Below are 22,298 nucleotides of genomic sequence, written 5' to 3'. Positions count from 1 at the left end.
CAAAGTCTTTTATGTCATAATCTAACACTGTGCTGTCCTCTTCTTTATTTAAATCACTCTACAGAAGCTGTTATTAAGCTTGGAAGTGGGTGATGTTCATTTGCTATCCAAAAGGCTTCCCTTTCTTCTACGGAAATATTTCAAACTACCCAAGCTCATTTATTAATAGGACTCCCTTTTCCATCTTCAAACACCTTCAACTAACTGCTTCAACTAAAAGCTTTAATTAACCAGAGAGCTTCGGCTATTGGGTGGTATAGAAATGAAATGAAAGAATGAATGAATGAATGAATGACTAACTAACTAACTAAATGGAAACCAAACCAAACACACACTGAAGTCAGGGTCAAAGGCCTCCTTTTACTAAGTGGTGTGGAAGAGATCCATGTCCTGATGCAGATATCAGATTGCTTTCATATGTACAGGCAAACTTCCTAAATGGCCTTTATTTATGGTAGGACTTCATCCGAACACCCAACCCTTTGAATGTCATAACTGGATTCCTCTTATGAACAGAACAGTTTAGATGGAAGAACGCCATACCAGCACTGGAATTCTGCAGCCATAAGCTGTGACTGGGCTGGGCACCCTAGAATCATTTTTGAAAAATAGAAATATTGCTTACTTCAGGAGTCTCTCTTGGATAGCTTCCCAGGAGTCTCTGCGGTTTTCATCAACATACATTCGGAAAAGAATTCTCAGACAGCAAGCCAAACTACTGGTCTCTTGTTTTAAAAGATTGGGCTTTGATTTACCTTTGAACCCTAGAAATTAAGGACAGTGATAGTCACACATTCTCATGCTGTGCAACACGAAAAGAAAGCTGAAATCAAGGTGCAAAACAAGATGAATTGTATGTCTGCTCAAATCTAACCCTGCGCCTCATGGCTTTTACATCCTATGAGGTTCCAAACACATGCATTTCAAACACATGCAGGTAAAAACCACCGGGAAGGGGGGCATTTGGAGCAGGGAAAAGGTTAAGCACCCCTCCTCCCTCTGCTACTTTTTCAGTCCCAATCACTTCCTCCTAAAGTGGCTCTTCAGGTATAAGAAGGGATGCTGGGTTATCGCTCTGGACATTTAAGTGTAATGTGGAATGGGGTGTCACAGACTTGGTTTAGGATTTAAATGAAACTTCATTGTAGGTTAACAGTAGGCTAACAGAAAAATATGCCTTGGCCCCAGAAACTACAAAAGATCAAGAGTTGCCTCCCCAACTTAAGGGGAGTGTCACAGCTTTGGCTTCAGTTATGAGATAACTAGCAATGTAAAATGTCTTAATTGCATTATAATATTCTAAATGATACATTTAACTACAAAACCAAAGTAATAGTTCCATGCCATTAGACTGATGTTCTACACTGCAATTTAAAACTTAAAATCAGTGTAAGAAAAGTGTGGACATGGACACACACACTTTAAAAAACAAACCTGTGTTCCACACTCTTTTATGCTTACCTGCTCTCCACAGAACAGTCCTTTGTTCATAATTTGAGTTAAAAGCTTTTGAGAATGAATGAGACTCTTGCAAACAGTCCAGTAACTTGAACAGATGTTGCGAAGACATATATTTGTACATTCCTTGGTCCTCAGTGTCAATGTGGATGTCTGTATCTAGTGTGTCCCTCTAAAGAGGAAAATCCAGTTACAGGAAATATTGGTTGAAGGAGTAAGTCATCAGGTTTACTTTTTAATCCTTTATAGAGTTACCACTTTAGAAGACCACAAACTAGTTTTGATCTCACTGAGTGCATCTGGATGCATCCTTTGCTGTTATTCCCCACATACACAGCCAGAGCAGAGGACACAAGCCAGAGCTTCTGCATGATACCATCAGTGAAAGAGGTGTCTGTGTTATACACAGAAGCATGATGCCTTAATTTGAATATGGGCCCTCTCCGCCCAGTGTGGGAGGTAGGGTGGGATATGTAGGAGGCAACAAGGTAGTAGATGCCACCTTGGCAGAAAATGTGCAGGTTGCTCTCAGATGCAGTTAAAGAACAAAAGTAGGTTTATTATCAAATATATATTCAAATTTAACTCTGGTTCACAGCAACATTTTTCCGGTATAATCTGTACATTAGGTCTTCTGGAGAAAATCAGGGCACTATCAGTCTCAGCATTATTCCTCCTATTTATTGCACTGACCAAGTTAACCGTGGTGTAATTTTCCAATAGTGAGCAAGATATAGTTTAAATGAAATCTTCCTTTGTTTAGTTCATGCATTTTTGCCATACAGCCAGAGCAGAATGCTAAACCTTTTCACCTGAATTAAAACCATTATTATAGGGATACCTCACATGTAAAGCATAGGAGGCTTTGTACAAAGTTTTTTTTTCACCCCTTCCTCCACATTAGGTGATAGATTAAGTTAAAATTTATGTAATGCAACAGCCAAGATGTTCAAACACTGGCAATTTCTTACCTGAGCAGCAGCCATATGCTCAGCATCTTCCTTCTTGCTTGTTGCTGGGTAAAATACTATGTTATCAATTGTCTGTATCAATTCTAGCTGCACAACACACTTAATGAGGAGGCTGGCAAAGAGTTTCTGGTCTGAGAGAATATCAAGACGCTAGGTTTTAGTCTAAAAGCAATTTAAACTTTATTCAGTAAAAGCTGGGCAGCCACATAAGTTACATCGATCCCACCACCTCCAGTCCGTATATTCTAATAAGACTTCTTCCCAAGCATGTGCTGGAGAAACAGGGACCCATGAATATCCTGAGCTATTATGTTGTTAGTGAAGATTGCTATCATCCCTAGACTAGCTCCATGCCATTTACAACAGTATGCTTGTGAGAGCACCCCTTGAAATAACATATTCCCCTGTGCAAGTAAGATAGCAAACTTTTTGTTACTGCTCCATCAGGGCTCTTAAACTTAGGTTTGAGATTAACAAATCAGATGGCTGAAAGAATGAATACAGCATACTCTAACTTTGAGAAATTGGTCTATGAATCAGTTGACCCAAGGTGCACAAGGAAAAGCACAGTGAATGACTTGCAATGGTTGTGGATTGCCGTTATAGTTTCTAGGGCTCTTACACAGTGCTACAAATCTGGCAAAAATATGTGGGCAAGGTGGCAACAGCATCATCATGGTGGATGCCAGAAGCTGAGCATATCAAATGCCTGTACAGAGAGATGGTGCTGTAGACGAGTGGCAGAACTTAGCAGGCTTCCAGCACATTAGGGTGGGCATGGCTTTTATCTGTATGCCACCCTGAGATCTTAATGATATAGGGCGGGATAGAAATGTTTTAAATAAATAAATAAAATAAAATTGCAAGGAGCCTAAATGAAAATTGGACAGCCATCACACATGTAAAATCTCAAGTGCAGACTTACTTGAATAAGGACCGCCTTTCCAGCTCTCATCTGTAGGATTTGAAAATTGGCTCTGCCCTCTTTCTGAAGCATTTTTATCAATACTGCTTGAAGACTGGCGATCTAGATCCACATCCTAGAAATACAGTAGAAGCTGTGCTAACATTTCTTGCACAAATTAGTCATAAGCATCAGTTAAGTGTAAATTCTTTAGGCATGTCGTAATAAATTGATAAAGCAACCAAAATATACATTGCTCCTGCTGCTACCAATTATTATTTTTCAGTGTTCTCCTGTTATTAACATTGTCAAACAGTATTTCTTAGACCCAATAGACAAATATTCTGGTAACTAGCTTCTATTTCCACATTAAATGTCTGCAAACATGAAGCTGCCACATCCATCTTCACTTTGCATACACTCAAGTAGAGGCATGAGCAGCTGGAGCACTCACCAAGTGCTTTTCAGATGAATCATCTTCCATTCCTGCTGGCCTCCATGTCAGCAAGCTTCAAGAAAGAAACAATTAGATCAGAACTACAACCTAATTTGAAACTACTTGGACATACTCTACATTTGGAATTACACTCACACATGAGGAATTGTAGTTTTGAAGATTTCTAGCATACAATTGCAGGTTTGGTCCCAGACTTCAGGACTGAATTTTTGTCCATTTAATATTACCAGGCTTTCTAGGCAGTTGGTACCTGATCGAGCCAGCTGTTCATTATCTGTAGAAATTAAGAAGTAGCTTATAAAATATATACCTTATCGGACCAAAATTATGGAACATTTGCTGTGACTATATACACATAGCATCAGAAATCAATGGTACTTGGAAACAGCCTGACTAGAGACTGGCTGTGCTGTCATATAGTGCTTAGTATTAAGTAGAAAAACAATGCAGTGTTGCAAAATGGGGCAATGCGTCAGTGCAGACATAACATCAAGGAGAAATTAATGTGTACACTTTCATTCGCTCCTCCTGACTCCAGAGCAGTTCCCTCCATTTCATCACCTACGGTTCTTCTTATATACGCACTGCTGCAAAACTATGATTAGCACTGATCATGACTCCCTTGGAAACAAGGATCTGAAGCCCACTTCAAACCTTTGGGCTGGATCCAGACTAAGTGAATTGAACTTAGTTCCATCAAAATCAACAGGCTAAGTTAGTCATGACTTAAGTCCCATTAATTTTAAATGGGACTTAAGTTCGACTCACTTAATCTGAATCCAACCTAGACTTCAAAAGCCTGGTTTTTGAAGGAACCATGGTTAGAATTAAGCATGATTGAATCAGTCCACATAAAAAGGAGAAGCTAATAGCTATGGATAGGAAAGGAGAGGGATAAATCACTCCACAGCTAATGGAAGAGACAGGGCATGTGCTATTCAGAATCTGGTGCCTGATTGGCATGATGCTGCCACTGCATCTGCACCAAGCCAATATGTTGGTTTGCAGCAATGTTTCAACACTGAAAATCCCAGTCAAAACAGATAAGCATTTCTGTGAGACTAGGAATGTTCATGCTAAACCTCACTGTCTCCACTGAGCACAGCATGAGTATCCATGGGAAGAGACACTTGTGCAAGGCCAATGGGCAAAAAGGAGATCACTCCAATCATCTCTCTTTCAACCAACTGCACAAATGGTCTTGATCAGCATCTCAGGCACAATGGGAGGAATTAGAGCTTAACAGCAAGTGCCTCAAAAGCCATTCCTCTCCATTTCCCATTGCAAGTAGATCAAGTGTTTTAAAAAATGCAACTGTGATGCTGAGCAGTAGCAACAGAAAACTATTTGAATTTGGCTACAAAAATACATAGAAATAATTACAAGTTAATTTTTGGTCCCGCTGATGATTTTAAAAATAAAAAATAAAAATGTAGTTTGTGTGTGGACTGATATTAACAGAAATTGTGGAATTTTAGTAGGTCGGCTAAGTAATTTCAACGACTATTTGGGGAACCTATGGTCCTCCAGATAATGTTGGACTTCACTGCCCATCAGCCCCAGCCAGCCTGGCCAATGGTAAAGGATGATAAGGTAGTTCATCAACATCTGGAAGGCAACAGGTTCCCTAGCCCTGATATAGAAGCACATGGCACAAGGTTTTTAAACAATCCAGCATCTTAAACCATCTACTGGATTACTGAAACGATGGGAGCCTGCAATGAATTTCTAGAAGGGGCAATCAGAAGGAGATAGAAAATTTGGCTACTTGTCCAAAAACCCTTAAACCAAAACAATAGCTGTTTCAACACACTACCATCAAAAGCACAATATGAATTAGTTAAATGGAGGGTCTGTTCACACATAACAGCAGCAAACTGTAGGTTAACTAACTCATGATTTGCCGCAGCATGTGCCAGGTGCATTCCACATCCTTTTTGAATATTCAACCTCCAACCATGTAAATTGGAGGCTCCTACGTGACGTCTGAACCCAGATACTACATTAATCATGGGTTATGAGTTAAGCAACCCACAGTTAACCTAACTACTAATTGCAGGTTAGCAGTGGGTTGTTTAATTAACCCACAATTTGCTGCCATTAGATGGACCTTTGGTCTGATCCAGCATGGCTCTTCTTATGTTCTTGTGGGTCAGGGAGTTCAAATTGTTCTTGACCCATAACAGATATGCCTCTTGAAAGGCATAGAAGAATGAGTTCCCTTTTCTTTTTTTTAAGTTATTTTTCTCCAAGTTTTCCTTGGTACAAAATGCAGGTAGGGAGGGGGTTATGGAGGGGAAAAGAAAGATGCATTTCACATACATCTTACCCCAAATTTATTCATTCATAATAAAGTGATGTGTATGTAAATAAGCTACCTTGTTTTACACACCAGTGTAACTGTGCAAATATGTCAGCAAGAAGAATCTCATTCAAAGCTTCATAGAACTGTGTGAATACATCACAGATTGCATAAAGTGCATGATTACATGTCGTAGTCATCCATTCAGATTTCTGTGGAGAGAAAAGGCAAACCTTGTATTTTTGTTGGAACAGACTGTTAATGCGGAAGGAGTCTTATACATTTATAGACTTTGTTGTTGTTGTTCAGTCGTTCAGTCGTGTCCGACTCTTCGTGACCCCATGGACCATAGCACGCCAGGCCTTCCTGTCCTGCGCTCTCTCCCGGAGTGTGCTCAAGTTCATATTCATTGCATCGGTGATGCTATCTAGCCATCTCATCCTCTGCCGTCCCCTTCTCCTTTTGCCTTCCATCTTTCCCAGCATCAGGGTCTTTTCCAGAGAGATTTATAGACTACTTCCTCATTTTCCCCACCCTCTCTGTCAAATTTTAGACTGCAAGCTCCTAGAAATACTGACCAGATTTGCTTGAACACTGCAGCCCACCGTGGCTTATTTAAGCTATCATGGGCTGCAGTGATCGTGCAAATCCGGTCAATTTATTTAAGCCACAGTGGGTTGCAGTGTGTGCCAGCCGATCTTTTGAATATTCAAGCTGTGGTGGGCAGTTGCTGTGGCATATCATGTCATGCAAACCTGGCAAAGGTGACTTATACAAGGGTTAAACAACCCTCGTATAACTCTACAACAGCCCATGGGTTATATGAGGGTTGTTTAACCCTCGCATAAGCCACCCTCGCTGGGTTTATGCAACACAATAAGCCACGGAGACCACCCACTGTGGCTTGAATATTCAAAATGGCTGCTGGTATGCACAGCAACCCACTATGGCTTAATTAAGTCACAGTAGGCTGTGGTGACCATGTGAACTGGCCCAGTGACTTGTCATTTTTGCTTATTCTAGTCTATGAAGCACAATGTACTACATGGAGCACTGTATAAATGTTAACAACTGGACTGCCTACTGAAGAAGGTGGCTGACATTCTTCCTCAACTTGGGCAAGGTACAAGGATGAAATGGAGCAGAAACCCATCCTGTATCCTGGCAGTGCACAATCTTAGACAAAACCTCAACCTCTTGAATTTAGAGCTCCCATTTCTCTAAAAAGGAATAACTGAAGTTTATTAGATCAAAGTTTGCCTTTGACTGCTTTTAAGAATGCAGTCTAATTTGCTACTATAAAATGGCTTTCGATACCTCTGTTTGCTGCTCTGGGAGCTTCATGTTATCAAATATCCTAAACACAATTCGAAACAGATCTTGCCACCAGTGTTTTTCAAAGGTATGGCCGTAGCTCTTCATGATTTCAAACATAACCGTTAGGCCTCTAAAAAATCGGGGGGGGGGGGGGAGGAAAGCAGCAATAAGAGAATATAAATGAACAGAGAAGAATATTGATAACTGGACAGAGCCAAAACACTGAAGCTCCATTACCTTGTCCGCACATCTAACTTGCACCGATTGATGATACAAGAGAGTTCAAACAAAATAGGAAACCATCCCCTGACCCAAACTCTATCTCCAGTTGCCACATTCATGTCGTCACTTGTGTATTCTCTCAAAACCTGTGAACAGATAAAAGCTGGTAGTTCAGTACAGACACTTAAGCTACTCAATCAGTTCTTGCTACAAAACTGAGAAATAGCACAGAAATCTATTTGATGAATGACAAAACATGGCTTAGAGAGTGTTTCAGACACAAGCAAGTCACTCTACACTTCACAATAAACTAACATCCCTCCTGATAACACACGAGTTAAATTTAAAAGCCAAGACATTTTATATGATAAAGCTAGCAATTCCCCAATACATGTCAATTTGAAATGTGGCAGAAGGGGATAACTAAGATGTCTTTGGACGCAGTCTTATGAAGATAGTCGGCAGCCTCCAAACCCAGAGGCTGCTGAGTATCCAGTGCAAGATCTTCACCTCTGCTCTCCAGCCGCCCTGCATTTCTGCTAGATGGGCGATTTCTCCTGTCTAGCAGTGAGGCTTTGGAGCGGGAGGGAAGGAGGCTGGGGTGGCCTTTTCCAGGCTTGCTGGAAAAGGGTTGCCTTGACCTGCTCTCTAAAGGTCATTACTTAAAATATTAGTTTTAAGCCTCTGAAAAAGCACAGAAATATAATAATACAAAGAAGGAAACATACCTGTGGTCTTTCTGAAACATATTTCGCACAATAACGAATAAGTCTAATTGCTTCCATACTGGTGTCTGGAAAGGCAGCATTACAGGCAAACTCTGATAAACATTTTACAGCATCCTGGAATGAATCTATTGCTGCTGGAAAATGCTGTTGAAAAATATTGGCTGTGAGGGGAAAAAAATGAAATCAAAATAAACCATTTTAAAAGTCCTTCTATCTTTTGGACATCTTGGGATTATATCTGGCACACAAGTAGATTAGGTAACCAGATCAACAGGGTTGTAAATTACATGGCTACACCAACAATTGCCCTTCTCGACTATAAACTTGATAGCAACAAGTCAAACACCTGTAGTTCTGAAAGTTGGCCCACTATACCAGGCCTACACAACTTGTGAGTTGTAACCTATCACAAACACCACCAGCCATTTATGGTGCCTCAGCAAGGCAGGTAGATATACTGAAGTTTATGACAGCAGCTCGGTCATATTGCTAGTCTTCTTGTAAATGCAGCAGTTTTTTTCCTAGTTAATTTCCCCCCAATAATCTAAATAGTCTTAAGAAGGGGAAAGAAGATAGGGATGGGAAACCTCCAGCCCACAAGCTTCATCTGCAGGCCCCACTCCTTCTCTGTCCAGAAAACCCACGCTCTTATCTCTGATCACTGCTCAAAGATAAGAGTTTGGATTTCCCAAGGAAGAGAACCTTTCTTCAGCACAGTGCAGGGAAACCCTGTAGTGATCAGGAAAAGAGGGGATCTAAAGGTATTTAAATTTTAAAAACCCTTCTCTTAAAAAAAAACCACTTTAACATGTAAAGGTATCTAAAGAGCAAGATATTTAAACTGGTTCTGTAAGGAGAAGATGTGAAAACAGGAAGCTTGTGTTTTAAAAGTCCTTTTCTGTGGGTGAGTCCTGAATAGACATGTATAGAAGTGAGCTGAGGCTTATATGCCTGAAAGCTGTTGCGCTGGGGTTTACTCCCGAGCAGACATGTATAGAATTGAGCTGTGCTTTGTGTGCGTGGTGGGAAATGTCCAAATTGGTACAAATTACAACTGCCCTGCCCCCTGCTGGAATATGCCCCAGACCCTTCCTAAATTGGAATTCGGCCTCTGGGCTGAAAAAGGTTCCCCATCCTTTTTCCAGAAGGTGAAAAGAGGGAGAATTATGTGAAGTACAGTCAGAAACAAGAATATTGCAAATTGTCATTTCAACTGCTTTGGGTTGGCTTCTACAACTTCTTTTTGGCATAGTAGTCTTGCTAAACTTTACTTACTAACTATATGTCCTGTTGTCTGGAATGCTAGCTCCACAATATTCCCATCATGGTCAGATGCTGCTTGATGAAATACTGCAAATATATTTTTCCACCCTGAGCGAATATTAGCAGCTTGAGAATTCACCATCTGAGCAATGCAGCGTATTACCATGTCTCTAATTGTTGGAGATCTATAGAAAAAGAAAACAATTCACTGCCTTATTTGTGGCCTTGTGCATGACACCAATAGAATTTGCATAGGCACAAAAGAACAGATTTAAATTTCAAGTTGTAAGAAACACAAACCTGTTTTTCTTCATGATATGCTCAAAAGGCCTCAAAAAGTCTTTTTGAAATCGGAAGTTGGCTAACTCTCCCTTTTCAAGAAACTTCATTGACAGCTGTCTCAAAGAATCAACTGCAAAGATGGCCACATCTTCATTAGGATTACAACCAACCTAGGAAAGAGAACAAGCATTCCCTCAAAGAACAGTATACCCAGAGAAAATTAGACTCAACAAATCTAGTCCTGCAACTTGACAAGTCTGTAGTTGCATCATACCAATCATTATGCAACATACATAGTCAGAGACCTGGTTTACACATCATGGTGGCAAATCATGGGTTAATTAACCTACAATTTGCAGCTGCTTCCAGTTTGAACAAGCATCTTGACATACAAATCCAGACACTCTGGGTTGTTTCTGGGTTAACAAATTGTGGGTTAACCCTTAGTTGTTTAATCCCTAAACAACCCAGAGTGTCCTGGTTTGGCATCATGCTAGCAATTTATGAATGGGGTGTTTGTAGGATATTTATTCAAACTGGAAGTGGCTCGTGCACTCTGTGCAAATCATGGATGAATTAACCCACAATTTGCCACCATGATGTGCAAACTGCCCCAGGCAGTGTCTAGACTTGCAATTCTCAGAAGAGTACCAAAATAAGCCTCTAATACCCTAATCCTGAACCCCCTTTCTTGGAAGTAAATGCCATTCATCTGAGTACGTTTTATTTTCTACATGGACTATACCTTCCATCAGCCCCAGCAAGCATGGCCAATGCTCAGGGATTATGGGAGTTGTAGCTCGAAACATCTTTTTGAGGTTGTCTACCTGCCCTATAACATGTTTATAAATCAAGGTATAAGTCCAGAAAATTTGAGCATCCAAATATAATTATAACAAATCAGCAGATCAAGGCAAACACACGTAGGAGTAGGATAAAGGTCTGCCAGCTCCCCCCACCACACATAACACAACAACAGAAGAGCAAACCCAGTATGGCACAGGCCTCTCTGCACTGCACTAACAGAGAGTAGTTAGGGAAGATGTTGTGTCTCTTCACAGCTGTCTGTGCCTGACAACAGGAAGTTCTACCATACACTCAGAGCTTTCAACACCTGAAACTCTCTCCTGTTCCTCTTGTGGGGCCAACACATCTGCAGAATGCTAATTGATTCTCTTTGAAGGATCCTCCAAACCCTGAGAGTGTAATTCATAAGCTGTGGTGGAGAAATCAGTTATATTAATAGACGTTAGGTTGTAGTAGAAATGGTCTCTGATTTGCAAGAGGTGGGCTCCAGGCAATCTGGGATATCTTTCTAATTACACTGGGTGTGACCCTGCAGAGTTTTCTAGTTACAGAAATACAATTTCATATGTCAAGCTCAATATATGACCTGTGCACAATGTCTTCCTACCTAGTCCAAGCCCAGCTTTTACAGTGTTAGCCACTGTTCCATGTCATGCAAACAGAGCTCACCACCAAAACTGGATGGGTCTTAAAATGAAGCAGCCCTACAGAAGTTAACCTTGGTGTCTGAACTGGTAATTGAAATGGCCTGTTTTCTTGGATTTAAGTTCTGAAATACCTTATTGAAATGACTTCCGATTACATGCCATATCCTGGACCACTGCAGCCTAATTCTGTTCATGTTGTAATAGGAGATCTCAACAATCTTCTGCAGACTGAACATGCGTGGATGGTGAGGGGAAGCCAACTCATCCATGGAAACAGCACACAACCATCGAACAAAGTCAACTGAAAATTTTAAGAGGTGAGACATCATAAATCTGAAACATCCAACGCAACTATACTTCGTTTCAGCCTATTTTTTCAACATACATACCAATTGCATTTCCATCAAGTCTTGTTGAGCCTGTAAATATTCTGTGGAATAAGTTGAGATGTAGAGTTAACCCACAAACCATTAGGAAAAGACCATTACATAATTATTGCAAAGTTATTTGATGTAGAATGAAGAGCAGGATTGCTATCAAGGTACCTTTGTAACAGAAAAGCTTTCACTTCATGTAATTCCACTCTAATTACAGAAGGACTGTTTTAAATTTAGGACAATGTGTCCCATTCTGTTTCAGGGGGTGGGGGACGAAAAAAGACCTAGCAATAGCAGTGGCTCTATTTTTAAGACCCATCTTTTGAATCTCATCCAACCCCTTTCTTTAGCACCGTGGACCACTCTGCACCCGAGGCCAGGAATAGTGTTACATTTTATAAGCTAGCATTAAAATTAGGGTTTGGATCCCAAAGCCTTTGTCAGAGCTTAGAAAAGTAACCCTTTCATACTTCATCAAGCAAAACAAAACAAAGCAGCATAATACCTGTCCACTGCTACCACCACACTTTGTGAACTGGTTTCTCCCACAGATTCCTGAATGCTGGCTATTTGCCTTTTATCAGCAGCTCCACCAACAAGGTTACCTAGTCAGGAAGGCACCAAAACTGAATTGGTACATGTAAAAGAAAAAGTGCCACTACTATCAATTATGAGGTTACTTGGCTGCCATCAGCATGCTGACCAACAACTAAATCACAGATTGTAAAAATAAAAGGACAGGCTCAAAGAATTACAGAAACGGAAGACTTAAAATTTTGCCCACCAAAACGTGGTCGTCTTTATGTAACATTACATGTGATACAGCAGTTAAGGATATTTTTATTCACTGGGTGTTCAAAAATGGCAATATGAATAAAGTTATCATAGAATCATAGAACAGTGCGGTTGCAAGGGGCCTATAAGACCATTGAGCCCAACCCCCCTTATTATATTGTGTTCTGTAGGATCTATGCCTCATTTAGTTTCTTATTTACAAACTAGCAATTCAACGATCTGCTGTCGTTAATTATGTAAAACAAAGGGTCCACACATTTAAAGCTAAAACAGTAAACTGTGCAGCCTGATATAAAGGAACTGATCATTTGTCAATGACAAAATACACTGATGTAATTAACTTGTATCCTCAGGCATGAGAAGGGAGTTGAGGCTATTCTTCTCACCTAGTCCAAGACCCATGAACTCTTCTCCTCCAGATGTGAAGACTTTGAGGCTCCCTTCTCTTTCACGGCCAGACCCAGACAGGTACCGTGTTTTAACTCCAGTTCCTATGAGCTGTGCTAGCTCCAGCTGGCTGATGCATTTCAAGATCTAATAAAAACAATACACAATTCAGTACCAAAGTCAGTGTCTGCAGACTGCAGAACCCAGAACCTCTACCAATTTGAATGTAAACTCCACATGGGCAAGGACTTCCCCATTCACTACAATACTAAGAAATGGCTGTATGCACACATAATGGTCTATGTGCCCAATTATTTAATTTTATTTATTACATTTCTATACTGCCCAATAGCCAAAGCACTCTGGGCAGTTCACAAACATTAAAACCCCAAACTAAACATGATAAAACATAAAACCATTATACATTTAAAAAGGAATAAAACCAAAGTAAAAACCAGCAGTAAGGTGAAGATCTAAAAACACAGTAACACATTTAAAAACAAAACAGAAGGACTAAAAATCCTGAGAAAATAAAAAGTAAATAAAATTAAAAGACCATAGTGTAGGCACCAGGTGAGCCTCTCCGGGGAGGGCATTCCACAACTGGGATGTCACCACTGAAAAGGCGCTCTCCTTAGTAGCTACCCATCTCGCCTCATTTGGGGTGGGGGCAGTTGTAGGAGGGCCTCTGAAGATGATCTTAGGGAGATAATTCTTCAGCTAACCTGGGCCTCAATACACTGTCATGGAACCTGCGTACCAGTGGAATTCTAACTCCCATTTTACACCAGGTTGTGCAGACAGGCAGAAATACCAGTCAAAGGGGGGAAATACGACACTTTGTAGGCAATCAAGACTTTTTTTCAAATAGGACCATGGGAAGGAGGAATTTAACATAGGAAGCTGCTTTATACTATGTCAAACTATTTACCAATATAGCCCAATATTGTCTCCTCTGAGTGGCAGTGCTCTCCAGGGTTTCAGTCAAAGGTCTTTTCAATTATCTGCTACCTAATCCTTGTAACTGGAGATGCCAGGGATTGAACCTGAAACTTTCTGCATGCAAACATGTGCTTTACAGCTGGGCTGCTGTCCCTTCCTCAGAGTTTATGTTTTGGGGCACTGGCCTGATCAGCTCCCAGGAAGGTTGGACTAATTTAGAACCAGCCAAGTGGGTAGTAAAAATCATTTCCTTTGGAGTTAAAATTCACTTGATATATCGCTGGCAAGTAAACAGGATTTCCCCATCCACTGTGAATCCTATCAAATCAGACTGCAGATTGTTGATCAGCACGTCAAGGAAACAGATAAGCCATTTTGATAAATGGAAGGCAGTTGTGGTGCTAGAGACGTTAATTTGTGTTTGAGAAACTTCTCTCAAGAAACTCTGAACAGCCATAACCCAGGAAGGTTGATAGTTTCTGGAAATTCACTCTTCCTAGGATTGGCAAAGAGCACAGCACATTACAAAACAAACTGCTTCATGTACAGAGTACGCTGCAGTTCTATGCCAGTAGAAATGCATTAATACCTAGAGCCCATAAAGAGATTAAACCAAGATAGTATCGCTTCTGAAAAATTGATAGCACACCCCAAGTCTTCACATGGTTTTTACCTCATGCCAAGAATTTCCCAGGTAGTTGCCATCAGTGTGTGCCACCGTAATAAGTGTCTTAATTGTATCTATATTCTTCTGTTTCATTTCTGTGATGCTGGAGCTTGCTGTCAATAAGGAAAAGCGGGCAAGTGCCTGTACATAAGCATCTCGTTCAAGCTAAAATGTAAGAAGATCAGAAGTAGAAGTAAGCCATGGCAAATGAGAGACATTTCCCATACTTGCCCCCCTCCCCTGCCTCCATATAACTCAGAAGAAGAACATAAGGGGTGGTGACATAGCTTTACTTACCCAGTGTTGATATGAGCTTAGCTAGGATAAGGGTGGGTGGCATGGGGGGAATAAATATGATTCATGAGAACGAGTTCAGGCTGTGACAATGGAATTGTCTCATGCAGATGAAAAGGAAGTGGAAAGAATATAGAGAATTATTACCATTTTTTTAAAAGGGTATCCATGTAACTCATCAACTGCAGATGCCAGTATTTGTATGCTGGGAACTTTTATTTATTTTATTTTATATATGTGTGGTATTTATATACCGCTGATCATAAAATATCTCAGCAGTTCACAATATTAAGATACAGTATTAAAAACACAACATTAAAATATAGCATTAAATCACAGCATTAAAAACACTTCTAACTACAGTAAAAAAAAAAAAATCAAGGAGCAGTACAGAGCAGTACAATTTATTTATTTACAGCCCAGGGAAAGCCAGGGCTTTTATCTATATCCCAGTTCTAATTTGTCAGTAAGCATTCAATCTCCACTCATTTTGCTTCTGTTTCAGCATGATTTTATTTTATGTTGTTCATGTTTTTAAAAAAATCTCAATAAATATAAAATTTCCTCAAAGGAGTATAACAAGGAAGAGATGGACTGGAGGCAGGGCATGCTAGAGTGGGATGTGGAATGGTCATAATTCTGCAGAGAGAGTAGGGTGGTTCAAAATAGTGGAGAAAATCACACACACTTTTCAACTTAGGTTCAACAGGAATGATTTCCAGGGAAAAGCTGAATTAAACTGAGCTAATTATGACCATAGCAGGCTGACCACAAGAGGCACTGATTCTAAACAAAGGTAAATTTAAGGTATAATTTCTAACATTTTAGGCCAAAATATAACCATCTAGGTAGACGAGTTAAATGATCTGCTGCAATTGGATATTAAGGCCAAGGCTAGGAAACACCAGTTTAACATCTACAGAAGCTCTAATGAATATTGCCTTCCACTGCCCTACGTATAAGTTTACTCTATACCAACCTGCATGCCAAATATGCAGGCTATTCGGATAGCACATCGTATTCCTTCTAAGCACAATGATGCAACTTCGGTGTCATCACAGTTTTGAAGGCCAACACTATAAGCAGCAAGTAATGGAGTCCACACAAGCTAACAAAAAGAAAAAGGGGTTATTTATTTAATACATTTAGATACCACTTACCATATTTAAAAACGTGTCTCTAAGTGGTTAGTAAATGTAGCTGATTACAATTCAACCACATTTTGCCCTAGACAGCAGAGATCACTCATACCAAAAAGTTTTCTGATATAAGCCAGGAGCATCACAATATTTTTAAAGCTCTTGGATATCTCCTATCAGCCTGTAAAAAAGCCTAACCTGCACCTTCTACCCATCATTATTTCCAGTCTGTCTTTCATACCCATGAGGTCTTCTATCCCCACCCCCACTATCCACAGTTTCTTAAATAGGTGGATATTTGCAAATAGGACCTCAGTTCTACATCTGGCACGTTTGGAAGTCATGTTAGGTACCCATGTCTTTAGTTCCATACTCACTTTAAACATGGGTCTGACATGATCCAGGTGAGTTGCGCTAGTAAAAGGTGCCTTTGCATGGCTTACTGCCTCCATTAGAGCTTTCGCTGTTTTTGCCATTTGCTCCATTTCCAGGTTGTATAACAACCGCCGCTGCTTCTCACTGGCTACATCTAAGAAACACACAGAAAGCTATATAATTTTGGCACATTCATACCAAATTCTAGGCAAGTCAGAATATAGACTTTAAAAAAAGCCCTCTTCCCACCTCCCCAAAGAAACAGAAATTTAAGAAATCCCTGTGTAATTGAACATATTAAATACTGAGGATACAATTAAGTATTTCTAAAGAGAGTTTCATTTCCATTTGAATGTTTGTGTTTCACTTCCTAGAAAGAGTAAATTAAAATCCAATCATTCACTTTATATAGCTGCTTCAGAATTTCCTAGTTTCTACCATACCACACATGATAACAATTGTACTACTACTCCTTTACGAAGTTATGCTCTTTACAGGTGCTGATTCTACCCAATGTTCCCTGTTATCAGTGGCAAGTGATGTACTATGTGTATCTTGTTACTCAGGTCTTAACCAGGAATAGTAAAAAAATAAAGCTTTCAGTGTCAGTTCATTTTGATCTTTTGACCTTGTTGCAGGTTTTGGAGAAATAATTGATAAACTTGTGTTGCTCCCTCCTGCTTAGCTACAGGTGGGTCTGAAAATGATCCTGCAGTGTTCGGGTGTGCAACAGTTGTCAGTCTACTTGTTGTTCTGCTACCACTTCTCCCAGCACTTCCTCTGACACTGGAGGTAATATATAGCCATAATGACTAGTAGTAGCCATTGATACACGTATCCTTTATGAATTTGTTTAATCCCCATTTAAAGCCAGCCAAGTCCAAGGCCATCATTACATCTGGTGATAGCAAATTCCATAGTTAACTATGCTCAGTATGAAGTAGTGCATCTACCCACTGTGCATCTACCCACTGCTCAGCCTCATTGGATGAACCCAGGTTCTAGTACTATGAGAGGGGATTCTAGTATTCTTCTATACCATGCATAAGCTAAAAAGCCTGCAAACGTATAAGCTTTCTTCACAGAGGAATTGCTTATCTCTGACATGTAAACAGAAGTCCAATTGCACTCATGTCCTACTTGCATACTTTCTACAGGCAGCCAGGTGTCCAGAATGAACAGGATGCTGGATTAGATAGATCCTTGGCCTGATCCAGCATGGCTCTTATGTTCTTAAGTGTGCTATTGAAGCTGAATTAGTAATCATATCCAAACTCCATGAATACAGAATCAGAGGTCTAGAATTATTACCAAATATAACTCTACCTCCCAACTCCAATGCAAGGTCAGTTACACATCAGCTCCAACCCATTCACCTCCTAAATTTGCATTTGTACTCCGCTATTTGTCCAAGGAGCTCAGAGTGGCATATCTACAGTTATCCTATTTTACCTTCACAACAACTCTATAAAGTAGCTGTGATTAAAAAAATTACTGACCCAAAGTGTGAAGTAAGGATTTGAACTCAGGCCTCCTAAGCCCATGTCCACCACTTTATCCACAACACTACACTAGTTAATCCAAGTCTGCTGCATGCCACAAGTCAATAGCAGGAAAAGAACAAGTTGAAAACATATCAAAAAGTCTGAAATTTGACGGTCTGTAGTTTAAAAAAAAGTCATACTTGGCTTAGTAGATTTGGTTGTGATTGCATATCCTTTTGTGTCCTTCATTGCAATTTTCTTTCCTTCTATTTCATCATAGATAGTAGACAAATACTCCTCTGGAAGGTCTTTGCTGTCATTTATCCCACGATTCATTTTTATGTATTGCTCTTTTGTCATCTTATTCTTTACCTGATAAGGCAAAAGACACACACAAAAATTGGTAGGCAAGGTTTAAGAGGTGCACAGAAACCCATTTGTAAGTGTTCTGTAGAATATGTATATATACCTGGGGACTGTGCAAGTCTGTTGTCAACATGATAATAGAATACGCTAAAACATAAGCCGTGTCAGCACTAGCAAAGAGAGTTTGGCTGAAAAGAAAAGAAACACAGGTTTTTAGAATCCTATATATTGTTTCTGTTGCCTCTCAGCATGTGCAGGTCCCATTGTAAAAACATCATTTTGAAAATTCTATTATAGCATTTTCTGCTGAACAACAGAAGCTGCTCATCCATCTGTGACTGAAGGCTGCTCCAGAGTTCATAACAATTTGGTTGAAGAGCAACAGGGACATGCTGATGCTGCACTTCTGTAACCGTAGAAGTTCACAAGTAGAAGAGTTGTCACGCTGTTCATCCAGAAAACCTCTTATGCTTGCCGAATATCAAGCACCCAGAACCGGCAACAACATTCAGCCAGAGATCCTACAAATTTAGTATGTTTCAGAGGCTGAGAGCACCAATATAAACTGAGTACCCAATTCACAAAAAGATGCATTTCTCTCATTTTCTTAGCATTCTAGAATCAGGCCACAAAAAGATTTCTGCTTTTAGAATTTCAGTTGACCTGAAGGATTTGTAGTTGCTAGTCACAACCCATTTTATTTAAATAGATTTAACATATGGTAACTGCACACTTTTCTTCTATAAAAGAGCTATTAATTTGCTTCTGCTTGATGAGCCTGGTTAGTAAGTTTGAAAGCAAGATTAATAGGTCTATCTGGCGAGCCTTACTAACTCCCATCTTCTCTCATCTGAGGCTTCCAAAAAAGCACTAATTTCTATTACGATTTGTCCAATGTATTTCAAGTTACCCTTGGTTGCATTCAATATATCTAGCAGCAAACTTTTCCATTAGTCTATCAATCTTCTGAGCTTCACCAGGTAACCGAAATCCCTCCAGAAATATACGTAAAGCAGAGACAAAGTCTTTTCCACAGAAATCAAGCAGGTCTACGTAGGCGTACATCACCTCCTTATTAAACTTGTTACTGTCACCCAGAAATTCTCCCACTTGACTCTAACAAGAGAAAAAGCACAGCAAAAGGAAGAGAGAGAGAGAATGAGATTAGAATATTACATTATAGGCCAGCTACCACTGATCATTTTTCCTCTGACTGGTATAGCAAATAATTACATTACAAAATCATCTTGCTTCATTACTATTATTATTTTCATTGTCTGAAGGGCTTATTTTCATGTGCTTTCTCAAAAGGAGCGCCATGCCCAAGCATCATTTCTGCATAACTGGTACAAACTTCCTCCTCTCTCCACCCCACCCACCAAAATGGGAGGATTGAATGGTGTCCTTTAGTTTATTTACATCTCTTCCCTTAAGCTCCTTACATTTCTGGCTGCCCGATTTGAATTTATAGTCAGACATGGCAGTATGACATGTATGTACAGAAAGGGCAAATGACAACTGCTCTTTAGACATTGCTCCCTCGCCCTGGGACTTAGTTCTTCTATTCACTCTGGAGACTTCATTCATTTGCTCATGTATGCTCTGGAGCCTGTAAAATGGGGTGGCCAACATGGGGCCCTGAACTGGGGGGGGGGGGGGATCTTGAGGGGTGGAAAAAGGCATCCGTAGACGCTACGGAGTGCCAAAAGGTTTGAATTTAGCTTGTTTGCAAGCTAAATTTGACCCTTTTGGCGCTCCATAATGCTATAGACACCATTCTAAAATTTTATTATTTAATTTTTCGGCACCCATGGTGGATGCAACCTGTGAGGGGCCCCAGGGGTATGTGTGCAAAAATGGCGTCTAGACATCCCACAGTTGCCCACCACTGCTGTAAATCCTGTTCCTGGGATCTCAATGTCCCCGATTGTTATAATGCTTTTCCCTTCTTCCTGCTCCCAGTCAGCAGCCACTGCTGTTGACATCTGCCTGTGCATAGGTAATGCCAATAGTAACTCTGAGGCTTGCAGTTAAGAGAGCACAAATCTCTCAGTCTCTCAAACTTTAGGTCCTAGAGTTTCATATACAACCTCTCCACTTCCCCTACTCTCTGTTTATTCCAACACGGCTTCTGATTGGCTCTAGCAAACCTTACAAGATCTGGACACCTCCATATAAGTACAGGGAAGTAAGTTTGTATAAACAACCTCAAGCATGATCTACAATTTACTCTAATTTTTTTCTTTATGATAATGAGACTGGGCACAGCCCAAGTATGATTCTTTCCATTCTGCTAAGCTTAGGCCATGCAGGAAAAATAGAACCCCTGAAGTATTGTCTTTATCCAGAAAAATAATTACTCAAAGAACCACTTTATTTTGTTAGTGAAAGATTCAGCCTTACAGAAGACAAGCGCTCTTCCTGGTGCAGAAACTGTGCTATATCTTCTGCTGTTACACCCAACATTCCCTGCTCCTGCAAATACTGCAGTCCTCTCTTGGACTTTTTGTTAAACCTGGCCAGGGACGAGGGGGTGGGGGGAGAGAGAGAGAGAATAGATCAGACACTTAAAACACTGAAACAAAACATCAAATCAAATGTGCCTGCTATATTATGGCAACTGTAAAACATATTTTATTAAGACATTTTACCCAGCCTTTTGGCCCCAATGAACTCCCTTTTAAAATGCACAGTTAAAAGTTATGAAGAACAAACCAAGTTAAACTTGAACTGGGAATCCCAAATCTTTGAAAATAAATATGTTGGGTTGGATCCAGAGATAGGAAACAGAACTTCACTAAAATAATGGGTCTTTCCTGACTCCTCCCCACAATATAGCCCCCTGAGCCCACCCCCAGCCACTCCTAAAAGTTGACAGACCTTCTGGAATGGCATGGAATGGGGCAGTGGGGGTTGCAATGCCTGCAGCAGCACAAGGAAATTGGGAACTTCAGCAGGGTGACCTGACACAAGCAGAAGTGCCTTTCTGCATGCATAAGGCAGCTCTGGATCTAAACCACTGTGTTATACAATTCTAAGGAATATTAACTGCTGTATGCACAGCATCTGCAAGGAACAGAAAGCAGAATAAAAGAAAACGGTATGTGACAGATTTGTGGTTTGACACCAGTATGTGGTTCACCTCTTTTGCATTCTTGTGAACACTAACAAATTGAGAATTTATTGCATGAATTCCAGTGCCAGACACTCAGTATAGTAAATTCTCTATCTGGCACCAATTTGAGGTTCACCTTTTTCTTGGTACCACCTTCCTTTTCTTTCCACTGTTACAATACACAGCAAATAAAACAGCAAACTGTGAAACTGCCCTTATTAGAAAAGCCCATTTGAAACTACTTCTGCAATAATACCAACTCACAGTTCAATCCCGTGTTCAATTATCTCTTTTTGTTGCTTGATGACTTCAAATTGCTCTGGATCATCAGGGACAGCGGTCTGGGCACCAACACTACCAATTCCTGATGAGACTGTTGAATCTAAGGAACTTGCGCTACTTCTTCTTCCCCCAATCTCCAAACATTTGCCTTCTCCCATTTCCTGATCTGAAGGTTTTTCTGGACCTGCATATAAAAGTGCAGTAAAAACTTACAAAAAAGGAGGGTGCAATTTACAAAAATGTATACACAGGCTCTTCAGAGGACAGACACTCACACCAGTCTTAAATATAGAATTATGGAATTGGAAGAAAACAAGAGGTCAGCCAATCCAATATCCACTATCTCCAAGCTTCCCACTGGTCCATAGATCTGATAGACCAGTTCAGGGCCAGCTGGCCTCCTGTAGGGAGTACTCCAGGGCAAAACAATACTTGCCTTTCATCAGTATGGTCCTTACACTACAGCACCCATCTGGGGAGTATGAGATATTGCTGTCTAGATGGGCCCCACTTGTCCAGTCAGAAAATGATAATTCATATTGCTCATTATTCATCAGTATTCCCCAATATAAAGATCACACCACAAATCCACTCCAAAATATACTAATTCTGTGATTATCCAAGGCAGATTGCCTAAAATAACTCAGCCTTAGGTAACATGTGAGGAGCCAGGACACCCTGGGACTTCCAGCTACTTTAAGTATGCCTTTGGATACA

At 40.3% G+C, this 22,298-nt stretch overlaps 1 protein-coding gene across 4 annotated transcripts in view; it reads right to left on the bottom strand.

Annotated features, from left to right (window-relative positions):
- ARFGEF2 (ARF guanine nucleotide exchange factor 2) overlaps positions 1-22,298 on the bottom strand; it is a 56,177-nt gene that overhangs the window by 5,760 nt on the left and 28,119 nt on the right. For 2 of the 4 annotated variants that reach the window (XM_084854078.1, XM_084854079.1), the window contains 24 exons: positions 21,564-21,765; positions 20,588-20,699; positions 19,095-19,300; positions 18,288-18,372; positions 18,019-18,190; positions 16,337-16,488; positions 15,800-15,928; positions 14,533-14,691; positions 12,917-13,064; positions 12,241-12,340; positions 11,748-11,788; positions 11,490-11,659; positions 9,923-10,074; positions 9,635-9,807; positions 8,360-8,520; positions 7,647-7,777; positions 7,410-7,539; positions 6,169-6,304; positions 3,926-4,064; positions 3,788-3,842; positions 3,355-3,469; positions 2,430-2,560; positions 1,462-1,630; positions 626-764 (listed from right to left, as the gene is read on the bottom strand). In XM_084854078.1, the coding sequence (XP_084710204.1) occupies positions 626-764; positions 1,462-1,630; positions 2,430-2,560; positions 3,355-3,469; positions 3,788-3,842; positions 3,926-4,064; positions 6,169-6,304; positions 7,410-7,539; positions 7,647-7,777; positions 8,360-8,520; positions 9,635-9,807; positions 9,923-10,074; positions 11,490-11,659; positions 11,748-11,788; positions 12,241-12,340; positions 12,917-13,064; positions 14,533-14,691; positions 15,800-15,928; positions 16,337-16,488; positions 18,019-18,190; positions 18,288-18,372; positions 19,095-19,300; positions 20,588-20,699; positions 21,564-21,765 (3,307 nt within the window). Of the gene's footprint in view, positions 1-625; positions 765-1,461; positions 1,631-2,429; positions 2,592-3,354; positions 3,470-3,787; positions 3,843-3,925; positions 4,065-6,168; positions 6,305-7,409; positions 7,540-7,646; positions 7,778-8,359; positions 8,521-9,634; positions 9,808-9,922; positions 10,075-11,489; positions 11,660-11,747; positions 11,789-12,240; positions 12,341-12,916; positions 13,065-14,532; positions 14,692-15,799; positions 15,929-16,336; positions 16,489-18,018; positions 18,191-18,287; positions 18,373-19,094; positions 19,301-20,587; positions 20,700-21,563; positions 21,766-22,298 lie in introns of those variants that run through there. The other 2 variants (XM_084854080.1, XM_084854081.1) reach the window with 2 other exon arrangements.

This window comes from Heloderma suspectum, chromosome 4 (genome assembly GCF_057233095.1).
Source record: "Heloderma suspectum isolate Gila_16-S chromosome 4, 16-S_ref, whole genome shotgun sequence".
Classification (NCBI taxonomy): Eukaryota; Metazoa; Chordata; class Lepidosauria; order Squamata; family Helodermatidae; genus Heloderma; species Heloderma suspectum.
This window is presented reverse-complemented; position numbering and strand designations above follow the sequence as displayed.